This window comes from Corvus brachyrhynchos, unplaced genomic scaffold (genome assembly GCF_000691975.1).
Source record: "Corvus brachyrhynchos isolate BGI_N302 unplaced genomic scaffold, ASM69197v1 scaffold279, whole genome shotgun sequence".
Classification (NCBI taxonomy): domain Eukaryota; kingdom Metazoa; phylum Chordata; class Aves; order Passeriformes; family Corvidae; genus Corvus; species Corvus brachyrhynchos.
Genome location: NW_008246060.1, coordinates 3096937 through 3110209, shown reverse-complemented (window position 1 = coordinate 3110209; position 13273 = coordinate 3096937). Strand labels below are relative to the sequence as shown.

Here is a 13273-nt window from a genome sequence, read left to right as displayed (position 1 = left end):
ATCCCTTAAAACAGCTGAATGTTTTGCTGCTGACTTTCTAGGGGGAAAGAATCAGGTTTCTCTCACTGAGGTTACTCATAGGGACCCATTTGCACCACAGGGGCTGTCCCAGCCCTGCACTCAGACCCTCTGGCTGCAGGGGCTGCGGGCAGCTCTGCACGGCTGCTGTGAGGACGTCCTGGAGCAGATAGATGGGTGCCCTCTTGGACTGGAAAAAGCAGCTGTCTTGTCCCCCAGTCCTGGTAGTGCCTGCAGAGTGAGGAGCTGGAGCCACCATGGCCTTATTTGCTCAGGAGGAAAGCGTTTTCCAAATTCCTACCACTAAAGAGACCTATTGCCTGTCCCTTTTCAGCATTTTTGAAGCTCGAACAGCTTAATGTTCTCATGATTTACATTAGCATCTAATCCTTGCGTAATCTCACTAATCCCTTGGCCCCAAGATATCCATTGGCAGTGAGTTCCACGGGTTAACTGATTGCTGTATTTATTTGGTGGAGCAAATTTAAATCATTTTCCATTCCTGTTGCAATTAGCCTCCTTAACCTAGCCAAGCATGAGAATGGGGCAACATCTCCCAAGGAATGGACTTTGGTATTTTAAATCCTTCCAAGATTATTCGTGTGGCTCAGAGGCTCCAGTGCATCCTATTTTGTGTTGGGCTTGGAGCCCTTGAGAAAGTACAATGGTGTCAATGGGAGACATGCTGAAATACTTTATTCTGCCAGAAAGAAAACAAAAATAAACACTGAAACAGTGATACAAAAAAATATTGTAGGGGTTGTGCTGAGCTGCCTCCTTCTCTCGCATCACCCTGCGTGTCCTGGGCATATGGTACCTCCCCAGCCCCAGAGCCCCGTCATATTCATGCACAGTAGGAAGAATTAAAGAGGAAACTGTCAGCCTTAACATTTAATTTCCTTCCTCTTTCTGGGCTGGTCAGATCCTTTGCATTATTGTAACTACTTTTTTTATCATGCCTATAAATAGATGTGCTCTCATGTGTCCTGTGAAGCAGTCAGGCCAAAAAAGTCATTCATTCTGCATAATCAATACATGTAGTGGTTACTGGCTCAGATGAGATCTTGTATTGTTAGTTCTGTAGCTGGGAAAAAAATGTTGACTAATAAAGATTAAGGGCTTTTTTTTTTTTCTTTTTATGAAATGCTAATGATGAAGACATGTTTGATATACTGTGAAATACATTTCTCTAATGTGAAGTTTCTGCTTTTTGTTGGGAAAGAGATTTAGTCCCTGGAGGATTTTAGAATTTGTAAATATAAAATTATCTGCTTCAGTGTTTTTTAAAAAAAAGGTTGGCAGAAAGCCAGATTACTTACATTACTGTAATAGATTTGCTGACCTCTGACATCTGCCGCAGAGAAGTACATTGAATTTTTCATAATATCAGATGATGCAGATCTAAAAACTCAGTACACTGCACCATTATTTAATTCAGGACTTACTAAAGGAAAATCTTTTTTTGAGTAGCAGTTCATACGTGATTAAACTTAATATTGCCGATTGTAATAAATCAGGATTAGTATAGTACTGATTTGTTAATCTAACTTGTATTGATTTTAAGTTGTCTTTATTTTAAAAAAATAAAAAGAAAAAAGGAAAAAGACTGGCTTTTCACAGTGACTGAATTTAATAAGAAGCCCTGTGATAGCAAAGACTCCCCTACTGTTTCTGCTCTTGGCTGGAAAATGTTATTCTTGTATTATTCCAGGAAAAAAAAAAACCTCATGCTGCTAAAAATCTGCTGCCTGTGGAAAGATTTTTTTAATACACTAGTGCTTACATATTCTATTTATGTTAATTGACTTATAAATAATACATTTTATTAATCTTAATATTGGAATCTTGATCATGATAAAGACCCTTTTATTTGGTCTTCTCACAGGCTTTACAAGTAAATGTTCTTCAGACCACAAAATATTCCCTCTCTTTTTTTATGAATACTTTGATACTTCCCCCCCTGTCGGGAAGTACAGCCACAGTTCAAAGCAACTGAAAACATGGTTGTTGTTTCCAGCATATGATACATTCGAGGTATCTGGATCCAGTTTTTTGGACGTTGTCTTTACCTCTCTTTGCTCAAAGATTGATTAAATCTTACCTGCACTGCAAATATTTGACCCAAAAAAAAAAAAAATCTCGTGCTGGTTTCAGACATGTCACATTCTGCTAAAGTATTTGGCTAACAGCAGATCGCATTCTTCCGGTGTTGGGCAATATTGACCTTAAATTGGCTAAGCCGGCTGCTTTCATGGCATGTGAGCCGGCTGCTTACATGTTCCGAGAGCTGTATTAGCTTTATTACTCCCGCGCTATAAAAACTTCTAATAATCAAATGATAAGATCATATCCTGTGGGTAATTGTGTTGTACCATGACAGGATAACTGAAAAAACATTCAGTGAAAATTGCAACCAACGGAAATCTCTACATGAAGCGGCAATTGCTGGTGTTGCTCAGCTCGGTGCTGCTCCCTGGGGTCTCACAGCCCGCGTTCCTGCCCGGCTCCTCGCCAGCCGCCCCCAAAAGCCACCTTGGCCTGCCCTCCTTTGAAACGAGGAGGGGAAAATCCTAGAACAAGCCATCCTTGTGTTTTGACTCAGTTTTACCTTAGTCATGCCGCCTCCCCGATACATGAAACATTTAATTCCAGATTTCCTGCCGCTGGCTCCAGGCCGCTGACCGGCTATGTGAAATGTATTTTTACTGCTGTCGGCCTGCCAACTGCTGAGCTCAGTGAAAAATAACTAAAATGAAAACCTTGTACTCCCACATGAACCCTTAAGATCAGAAAAGGAAATTTAAGCCACAGTTACTAATTAGCACCCAAGCTAATGAGTTCTGGTGAGGTGCAGAGGCAAGAGGAGGAGGAGTTTGAGTCCCGCGTTACCCTACAAGGCTCGGCGGAGAGCACGCGAGTGGTGATTAATCGCGTCGGCCCGGGCCTTGCTCCTGGCCCAGCTGTAGCCACCGGGTTAATCACTTGGCATCTTCCAAGGAAAGGCTCGTTCCTGGGGCTGGGAGCATCTCCATCTCCCATGAGGCACCGGACAGTGTCTGAAACCTTTACGGATGGAATATGTAGATTTTTAATGGGCGACACGTTCCCATGGAAACAAAACAAAGTCAAACACTCCCCTCGCAGTGCTAACAATTATTGTAATAAAAAGTGTTTTTATTAAAAGTGATTTTAAATATTTAACACATGGCAGAGTGGCCTTGGCACTGCCCTGTGTGAAACCCAACCTTGCCTCTAGTGAAGTCCAAAGTGCTTTTTGCAGCACAGGGAGGAATTCGGTGTTTTCACCAATATTTGCGCTTTGCGAATGAAATGTAGCAGCCTCAAGTATGAACAGGATTATTTTTTTCTCCTTCTGCTTAGTTATGCTTTTTATTATATAAACATTAACTGTAATATTACAGTGGGAAGCAGGTATTTGGCAACTACGTATTATTTTGCTAAGTTTGCATAGAGGGAGCAGTTTCCAGTTTTAGCAGCTGTAACATGTTTAAACTCAGTTTGTAATGGGATCTGAAGATGAATATTCCCTGTGGGCTCTGCTTAGCTTCATTACTGGAGCTCTGCCAAATTCAGGGCTAGAAAGTATTATTCACGCCTCTTTGCACATACCATGTCAGAGCATGCTCAGTTAATGAATTTTGTTTCTAATATAGCATAAATTAGGTTTATATTTTAACATAATTTATGTTGTATTTTATTAAAATGTAAAATATTATGATCACGAGCAATCTAATTTCTGTTCTCTTAAGCCCAAACTGTGTTTGAACATCTAAGTATGTAAATCAAAATTGCATGCTTAGAAACTGATTCTAGGATAACAAACGAATATCTGAACCAAAGAGGTTTCTGCCTTGGAGTCTTAGATTAAAGATAATTAAGGATTCCTGGTATTTGAGCAGATTTATGTTGTTTATAAGCAAAGTACATTTTCTTCGTAGAGTCAACTTGTCTTTTTTTTTTAACAAATTATGTTTGCTGTATTAAAGTTCATATTTTTAAAGTCTGAGTCTCGTATTAATCCCACAGTGAGTCATTAATCATACCAAAGTGCATTATAAAAACTTTAATCACTGAAGTTGAAACTGAGATTGTAATGCAATCCATCCCTTTTAATTATATCAGTTATTTTTCCTTTCAGATCAAGAACTGCAAAGGGAAAACAGAGAGATTAAAACTCGGTGTGTTTGATGCTTTCAGGGGAGGATGTTTTTTGTTTGTGTTTCTTCCTTGTGTTTTTAAAGCGATTTCGTGCACTTTGTGGCAGACAGTTCCACAGTGAAGAATTCCTTCATTTTTAACTCTTCTCCTCTCCCCTTCTTCCTTAAAAAAGGCTCCCTGGCAGAGGCAGGGAGCATGGTGACTGTCACTACATGGGTGCCTTGCACGGTGGTGCTGGGCTGGTGCTGGTGACGGTGAGGCGGGTGCTGTGCCCACCCCTGTAGGGTTCCTGCTGGCTCCTCCCACGTTCCTGGCACTGCCCTTCCACTCATCGGAACCACCAGCCTGGAAATTGTGTAGCTGTTATTGAGTTGGCTGTGGCTTTGTAGGTGTTTTCCTGGAGTTTGCTGCATGCTGTTAAATTCAGGGAGGGAAAATAAAAATAAATGGTGGACTTTTTTTAAAATCAGTCTGAAACATAATGGCTGATATTCTCATCTGGTACAAATTGGTGTAGCCACACAAACCACTGCAGAGTTACTGACAGCTGATCCACACCAACTCCAACTCCACTGAATTTATGCCACATGATAATCTTGCCAAATAAATTGATTTCTTATACTTGGATTTATAGATGTAGAGTTTAAACTGTTGCTTTTGTGGCATGGAAGAAAATGGATTTGTTAAGTAAACTGCTCATAGTAGATACACTTTTTTTTCTTTGCTAGAACAGCAAAACCTGATCAATTATTTGTTCCTTAATCCCCTAGATTAATCCTGCCATATGAAAGATTTATTAAAGGAGAGGAAGATAAGCCACTGCCTCCAGTGAAACCTCGAAAACAGGATAACAGTTCCCAGGAGGGTGAAGCAAAAACAAAAGTGTCTGGAACAAAACGCATCAAAAATGAAAACCAAAAGAGCAAGAAGGAAAAAGATAATTCACAGAAACCCCAAGATGCATCTGAGGTCGGTTGCTTCCCTGCTTTTCAGTTTTTCAATTAAAAATGCACAGTTTTAATCACATGAAATCCAGTGATAAAATATATGATTTAGACTGGAGAATTCCAACCAGTTGGCCTTTTAGTTTGCTCAGCAATGGAAATTCAGCTGTTGTGATACTGTCTGTGCTGGGATTTTTCTGGGCTGTGAATGGCAGCCAGTTTGCTCCATATTGCACAGCAGGGATGGCAGAGGACCAAGTGCTGGATCTGACTAGTACCAGTTCTGCTCATTGTATTATACAGTGGTCACCACTAACAGATCAGCAGCTGCCAAAGGGAAACCACACAACTACCACAGTTATTTCCTAATCTAAGTATAGGGTGCGGGAACCTCTAATATTGTTGATAATACTGTGGTAACTGTTGGACACAGCTGAGTTTTATAATGGTAACCTCTGGATCAGCCTCCTGTGCTCACAGATGTATGCATGACTGTCAGAAAACATATTACTCCCTAGGATTTTTATTATATTATACTAAGTTTCTTTTTGAACTAAAAGGTCTCATTTTGAGGAAACTAACTTCCAAGCCCTGACATTGACTTCCCTCTCTCAAGCAGCAGATGGCTTTCAGCTGAGGTTCCTATTCAGACATAATAGGTTCCTATCACGTCACGCTGCTTTACATGGGCAGGCCCCAGTTTCCACATAGAGCCATGTTACTTGCAGGCATAGGACAGCCCTCAGGGAAGAGATTTTATGTTCACAGCACAGGGTAAGATAGATGGTAGAATTCATATTTGTCTGCAAATAAGTGTAAATTTCAAGTGTTGTTAAGTGATACAAAATCAGCGGGGTTTTTGCCACACTGTTACTTAAGCACGTTCCTTTGCACATCCTGCCCACTCTCTCCTGTGCCCTGCTTGCACTCTGTGTGAAGGAGATGGTGAAGCTCCTCACACACAACCCCTGCAAAACATGTTGCTTTTCCTGTCTCAGTCTGCCAGATCACAGCAGCCTTCAAGGCGTTGTAGTGAAAGTAAGTATTTAAAGAATGTCGAAACACATGACGTGCCCAGCAGACTATGGCTGCTCCCTTGACTTCATTGCGTCTGGCAGGTACAGAAGTCCTGTTTCTAAACTTGTTTGGAAACTTTATTGAGTCAACTATCAACAATCCTCCTCCTCGTTGTTTTAAAAAAACAGTGCAGGACCTGTAAACAAAGATGCCTCTAAGACTCCATGTACCCAGTTTTGAGAACAGAAAAGTTTGGGTTTCATGTCCTGCTACCTCTTTAAGTTGTGCTTACGAGGACAATTTAATCTCCCATGCAAAGAAGAATTTGTGTTTTAAATGGCCTTGATCAACAGTACCATTAATATCTAATTTAAGAGCAATCTCCAGAGAGACTTTTTTTCTCTGACATTGTACTTTTAAAGTAGGGGGAGCCCTGTTTGGATAAAATGAAAAAAAAAAACACATGGAGAGGAGAGTGCGCACAAACATGCTTCAGTCACTGGAAGGTTACAGGACAAATTGCCCAAAGCCAGGAGAAGTGAAGTGAAAGCTTGTGCTCCCTCTTCCCTTGTCATTCCTTCATCCCCGGTTATTTATTGAGGGTCTTGGATCAGAAAGATACATTACACACTATCTGTACTGCTGCTACTAAGCCCAACATAACAAGTCAGCAACAGAGCAACAGCCTTACTTTGAATTTCCTTGCTTTTGTTGTTCCCTATCTCAAACTTCCTGCTGTTTAAACTGAAGTTATTTTTGTATGGTTTGCAGGAAGAGTTCCTAAGCTGTGCTTATCGGAAATGTAGGGAGCCTAGACGAGACAATAAAAATGTACAATTACAGCAGTTCCCTATTGTAAAATGGTAGCTTTTATAGCAAAATTATTATTTCCTCCCTGACTGGGGAGGAAGACGTGTCCTGTCCCTATTTGATCAGGGTGGGCCATTAAGGACCTTAACCTCCACGTCAGTCACCATGTGAGTCGGTGATCACACAAAGCTTGAGCAGTGAACGGGCTGCAGGGTGGATGCTTCACCTCCAGAACTCATCTGTGCTTTGCCATATGGAGGGCTCAATGCCCAGGATGTGGCGCTTAACAAGGGTAGCAGGCAGGAGATGTTCAGCTCCTTTGGGTGGAGCAAAATCCAGGTCTGCTGGAGCCAGGCAAAAGGTTGCTTGTCTCTCGCACCGCAGCCATGCCCTGGCAGTGCAGCCCCATTCCTGAGGCCTCATCCAGGCACAGCAGTGATGGGGTATTGCTCTGAGGGAGAGCCCTATGGCCACCACATAAATGTGTAGGCACGTCCCCATCCAGGCCACCGCTTAAGTCATTTCTTCATGTGGCCTGGAAGCTGTGAGCTGGAAAAGCATAATCCAGTTACAAATGTGTGGTCCTCTCAATTTCATGTTCAACTCATGCACCATTAGAAGTATGCAGGGAGAGAATATAACTTTAATTTATTAGGATTGCATTTGCCTTTGTGCTCTTCACTGTTTTCCTTCCATCACAATGACATTGTCAGTGTAACAAGACACCAGACAAAATGCTATTAGCCTTAGACTGCACATTTCCTCACAATAGCTGAAACTTCAATCAAAGTATTGCTTAACAGAAACAAAGAGCAGAATGTACAGTTATTAAATATGATTCTCTTTTTTTTCTCCTCCTTGCTTTGCTCATCTGTCTGGTATTTGCCTGTAATTTTATAAGCTCGAGAGACTAGCGATGGTTCTTTGTAAAGGACCTAATGATGGTATTTGGCTGCAAAAGAGAGCTATGAGTTTAAAAAGAAGAAGTTAGGATGACTAACAGACACTGTAACTAATAGGCCAACCAAACAGACAGGAATATTTAAAAGCAGCTGTGAAGAAATAAATCTCTGAGAGGGTTAGATTCGTTAGACCATCTCCGATTCCCCGCTCCTGCGACAGACCATAAAGCAGAATTTAGATGATAACTTTCTCGATGCATCTTATCCTTACAGTGAAGGAAGAAAGAAAACAATAATAATAAAGGAGTCGCACAATGCTGCTGGTTTATGACTGTCTTCTACCACAACATGTCAGAGGAGAGTGACAGCAGTTTTGAAAAGGGCTGTCAGTCAGCTCGATCGCAGATGGGATGCTCTGGTGACCTCTGTGGGTCACAGTTCAGCCGGCTACATAATGGGATGAATAGTGTGAATTGTGCACACAAGCTGTATTAATGGGGGAGCAGAACGAGCCACGGTCCCATTGACGAGAACATACAAAAGCCATGTTTGTAATAGAAGGCACACACACTTACTGAATGTTGACAACTTCATTTTAATCCGGTAATAAAAAAATGTGTGTCCTAGTTAAGCTGTGGCAGTGATTTGCTGCCTACAATAGGGTTTTCTAGTATGCCATTTCTATCATTTTCACACTTTAATGCAGAACTGGGTGTGAATGATCTCCTGTGTGATTACTGAATTTTAAGATAGCTATGCTGGAGAGACTTTAGAGAAGGGAAAGCGTAGGAATAGTGCGTTTTTCTTAGGTGAAGTTGGCTAGCAGGAGAAATTTCTATAGCCTTACTGTTTGTGTCATGAAATCTGCTCTTCTGCATTTGCCTAACTAACTTTGAAAGAGTATATAACCTCAGCATTTAGCTATCTGATCAAGCCACCAGTGCCTCTCATCAGGTTACAAACATCTGCTGTTTTGAAATGCTTTATTGCGACTCTGACAGGGATGGTGTATTTTGTAATATTTCCAGGAGACACTTCTCTTTGTTTGAGCCCAGTACCTGATGTTAGAGCCTTCACGTGCCAGCAAGGTGGTTGGCAAGTCCTTCCCTAAAAGTAGCTGTGTACTGTGCATAACCTTACAAACAGACTGCTGGAACATGCTGCATTCTTACTACTGTCTGTTGAATCATTTCATTAGGTTTCATCAGAACAAGAGAAGGATCAAGAATCAGCAGACCAGAAAAACTTCCCTGAACACCAGACAGTGGGAGAGATGAAACAACCTGTGCAAGGCCCTCCATCTCTTTCGCCAGAGACAGCTCGGACACTGCCTCTGGAAAAGACAGATGTGACAGAAAACAACACCAACAGTGAGAAAGCCAAGGAGGAGGTTCAGCACTCGTCCTCTTTCTCAAGTATATCCATGTCCCCAGAAGAAGACACTGTGCTGGATGCCACTGTCACAAAACGATTACATCCCCCAGCAGATGCCCTGGAAGACACAAAGCCTGAACAAAGACTACACAAAGCTTTTACTGACAACCTAGAAAGTGAACCTCCAGAAATGCCCTTCACAGCTTTCCCAGTTCATCTGCCCACTCAGAGCGACATGGAAGATGAGAAGCTGCCAGAGATGGCCGATTACATCGCAAACTGCACGGTGAAAGTGGACCAGCTGGGAAACGAAGATATCCACAACGCACTAAAGCAAACGCCCAAAGTACTGGTGGTGCAGAACTTCGACATGTTCAAGGAAAAGGAGCTGCCCGGGTCTGTGAACGATGACTCCACTTTCAGTTACACACCGCTGCTGTACTCAAAAGGTAATCCAGGTATCATGTCACCCCTGGCAAAGAAGAAGCTGCTGTCACAGGTCAGCGGGGCTGCGCTCTCATGTAACTATCCTTACGGTTCTCCTCCACCTTTGATCAGCAAAAAGAAACTCAACAGCAGAGATGAACTGTCCTCAGGCATATCGCAAGGTCCCCATGCCCCTAATTCTGATCCTGTAGCAATTAATAGGCCCTCAGTCATACAACATGTACAGAGTTTTAAAACGAAGGAAGAAAGGAAGTCAATTAATGATGTTTTTAAACACGACATGCTAAGTAAACCGGATCCTCAGCGCTGTGATTTTTCAAAACATCACCTCAGTTCTCTTGCCGAGTCGTACCTACCGAAGTCGGATATCCAAGACTGCAAAGATAAAATGAGTGAGAAAAGGGCACTGCAGCACTCCCATGTGCCCACTTTCTTGGCAGATTTCTATTCATCACCTCATCTGCACAGCCTTTATAGGCACACAGAACACCACCTTAATAATGAACAGACATCAAAGTACCTCCCCCGGGACATGTTCAGAGAGTCTGAAAATACTTCTACTTTTACTCAACACAAACACCAAGAAAAACTAAGTTTAAATTATCGCCCATCTTTGCATCAGCAAGAAAAAAAGGCAACAGTGGAGACTTCTTCAGATGATCAGCCAACAGATTTGAGTCTTCCAAAGAGCATACACAAACAGACTGCAAAGGCTCCGGGCTCCAGCCTCCCTCACTCATCCATGGCCCAGCAAGAATGCAAAGGTATCTCCCCATTCCAGGCTGGAAGCAGCCAGGCGGTGAGCCTAGACTGTAACCCCAAAGCTTGCCGTGTGTCCCCCATGGCCATGACAGCCCCGAAAAAACACAGCGAGTTGCTCCATAGGTCTGGGAAGCAGCAGGCCCAGAGGCTGGAGAACCTGAGGAAGATGGAGGGGATGGTGCATCCTATCATCAGCCGCAGAATGAGCCCTCAGAACGTGGGGGCTGCCCGGCCTCTGAAACGGAGCCTGGAGGATTTGGACAAAGTCATTTCTGAAAAAAAGCTCCGAGCTGTCTCTCCTATACACTTACCAAAGGAGACTCCAGCGAAAGACAAGGTTCCCGACCCAGAGGGGGAAGGCAGCAAGTCAGTGCATGGTCTCCACTCTGGCAGCATGCTGGAAAGCCACAAATTTCCCCTGTCAGCCCCCATCTTCCCAGGCTTGTATCCGGGAAGCCTGTGCACAGGGCTGAACAATCGCCTCCCACCCGGGTATTCTCATCCCCTGCAGTACTTGAAAAATCAGACCGTGCTATCCCCACTCATGCAGCCTTTGGCTCTTCACTCCTTCATGGTGCAGAGACAATTCCTCACGTCCCCTGCAAACTCCCAGCAACTGTACAGACACTTAGCTGCAGCAACACCTGTAGGAAGTTCCTACGGTGACCTTTTGCATAACAGCATTTATCCTTTAGCTGCTATAAACCCTCAAGCTGCGTTCCCACCTTCCCAGCTATCCTCTGTACATCCCAGCACAAAACTGTAAACCCCCTCGCTCACAAAAAAAAGGTCTGAGGAGAAAAGTTCAGTTAGCAACATTCCTCCCCCTGTGACGATGTCTCGCAGATTTAGCAATCTGTATTTTTGTCAACCAGGATGCAGTCGTATCCCGCCTAGAGGAGCACCTCGGAGTCTGATGGAGACAGGACTGCTTCTTTAATTCTGGCTCCCACATCAGCCCCCTCACCCCTTATCCCTGCCCTTGCAAAAAAAAAAACCAAACCAAAAAAAAAAAAAAAAGAGAGAAAAAAAAACACAGGAAAAAAAAAGAAAAAAATAGTTGGATTTTGCATATGTGTTTTCTGAAAGGACTTGAACATGGTAAGAGCAGATGTTCAAAGGGAGCCTGTGGAAACACAGGCCCAGTCCTGAGCTCACTGAAACCCTGGTGAGGGCTGCATTTGCCTTTCGCTGAGCCAAGGACCGGATGCCGTGCATTGTTGCAAATGAGTCAAGGACTTCAGATGAACCTGGAAAGGAGAAGTGCACCAAGAATCTGTACAATCAGTGGATGTGCTTTTTTGGGTAACTTTTCCTGACTTTAAAGATTCGATCAATGCAATGTATAGTAAAACGGCAATAGATTTTTTCATTTTAACACTATTAGAACAGAATGGTAAACACTGTTTAATTTGACTGTACATATCCACTTCGTAAACTACCAGTGTCACATTTGGTCACAATAATTTATATAGTTTCGTTTGTCCAGTATATTCTGTGCTCTTTATGTTTGTTTTTTTTTGTTTTGGGTTCTTTTTTTTTTAAATTAAACAGTATCATTTTATCTGCAACTTTTTTAAAGGCTGTGGCTGTCCTAATTTCTTTTTTATTACGTGTTTGTAATTTTTCCAGTTTCTTTATACTTTTGAGCAGCGTTTTTGTTTTGTTTTTGTGGTAACGTTTACTGTTTACAAACTGAAGCAACTGGTTCAGATTAATCTTAATGGTTATAAACATACTGTAGGTGATGTTATGGTGCAAGGATGCGAACAAGGTTCCTTTCCCCACGGCCCACCCCTGTGAGGTGCTGAGCACCTCTTGCCCTCCTCCCATTGTTGTGATGGCTCCTACGCCGCTTCTCCCCACCCACCGAGCTTTGCTTTCCTGTATCGTGGTCTGTGAATTTGTCGAGCGTTGTACTTAATCTTACCTAGGCTGTGAAACCCTCCTGCCTACCAGAGAAATGGTCTAGAAAACAAAACCTCCCTAATAAGCTGCTGGATGACAAAGGAGTGCAGAAAACGGATTTGTGTTTTGTGAGAATGTTGAGAATTTCAGAAGTTGTGAGAGGAGCCAGTGTGGATTTGAATCAGAGGCTCACAGGTTGGGTCCTGTGCCTCATGATGGGTAGGGGGTTCCGTGCAGTGGTCGGGATGGTCCTTCCACACTCCTACAGGGATCTCAGCTTCTCCCTGGGCATCCTTTTGCAGGGGGAAAGCCCAGGCATGGAGAGGCTGGATTTTCCTGATGAAAGAGCTTCCCTGTGGGTGTATGTTCACTTTGCAGGACGTCACCACCATGCAGCTGAGCACAGACATTGATAAAGCGAAGTGTCACTTGGAGGCTTTATGCAATGTGAAAATTGGTTGTGGTTCAAACGATCTCAGTTACTGTTCAAAGACAGCGTACTCGATATGAAAAGAAAAAAACAGAAACTACTAAGAAACACTTTGCATGCTAGGCATGTCATTAAATTTTCCCATGATATGAAGCCAAATACAATATATAATGTATCATACTTAATATCCAAAGGTGGAAACCAGAATAGTATACTCGTCTACTGTTAAAAATCCAGCTTCTTCAATTAAATACTTTATATTCCTGTGGTAAAACTATATTTAATTGATTGATAAACAGACTAGTAGAACTTGGAACATGAATGTGCCAGTGCAGAGTATCCTACTGCTCCACAAGTCATACAGGAAACAGAACCGCAGGCTCATCCAGGCAGAGGCCACAGTGTGGAGGACATCTCTAGTAAAGTTGCACTAGATTTGAATCACATAAGAATCAGGGGTTTGGGGACAGGGGGGAGGAGGG

The 13273-nt window shown here is 42.7% G+C and overlaps 1 protein-coding gene across 2 annotated transcripts in view; it reads left to right on the top strand.

Moving 5' to 3' along the window:
* ARID5B (AT-rich interaction domain 5B) overlaps positions 1 to 12869 on the top strand; it is a 102830-nt gene extending 89961 nt beyond the window's left edge. For both annotated transcript variants that reach the window (XM_008642763.2, XM_017746384.1), the window contains 2 exons: positions 4968 to 5166; positions 9069 to 12869. In XM_008642763.2, coding sequence (XP_008640985.1) covers positions 4968 to 5166; positions 9069 to 11219 — 2350 coding nt within the window. In that variant the 3' untranslated portion in view covers positions 11220 to 12869. The remainder of the gene's footprint in view (positions 1 to 4967; positions 5167 to 9068) is intronic.
* Positions 12870 to 13273: the final 404 nt, after the last annotated feature.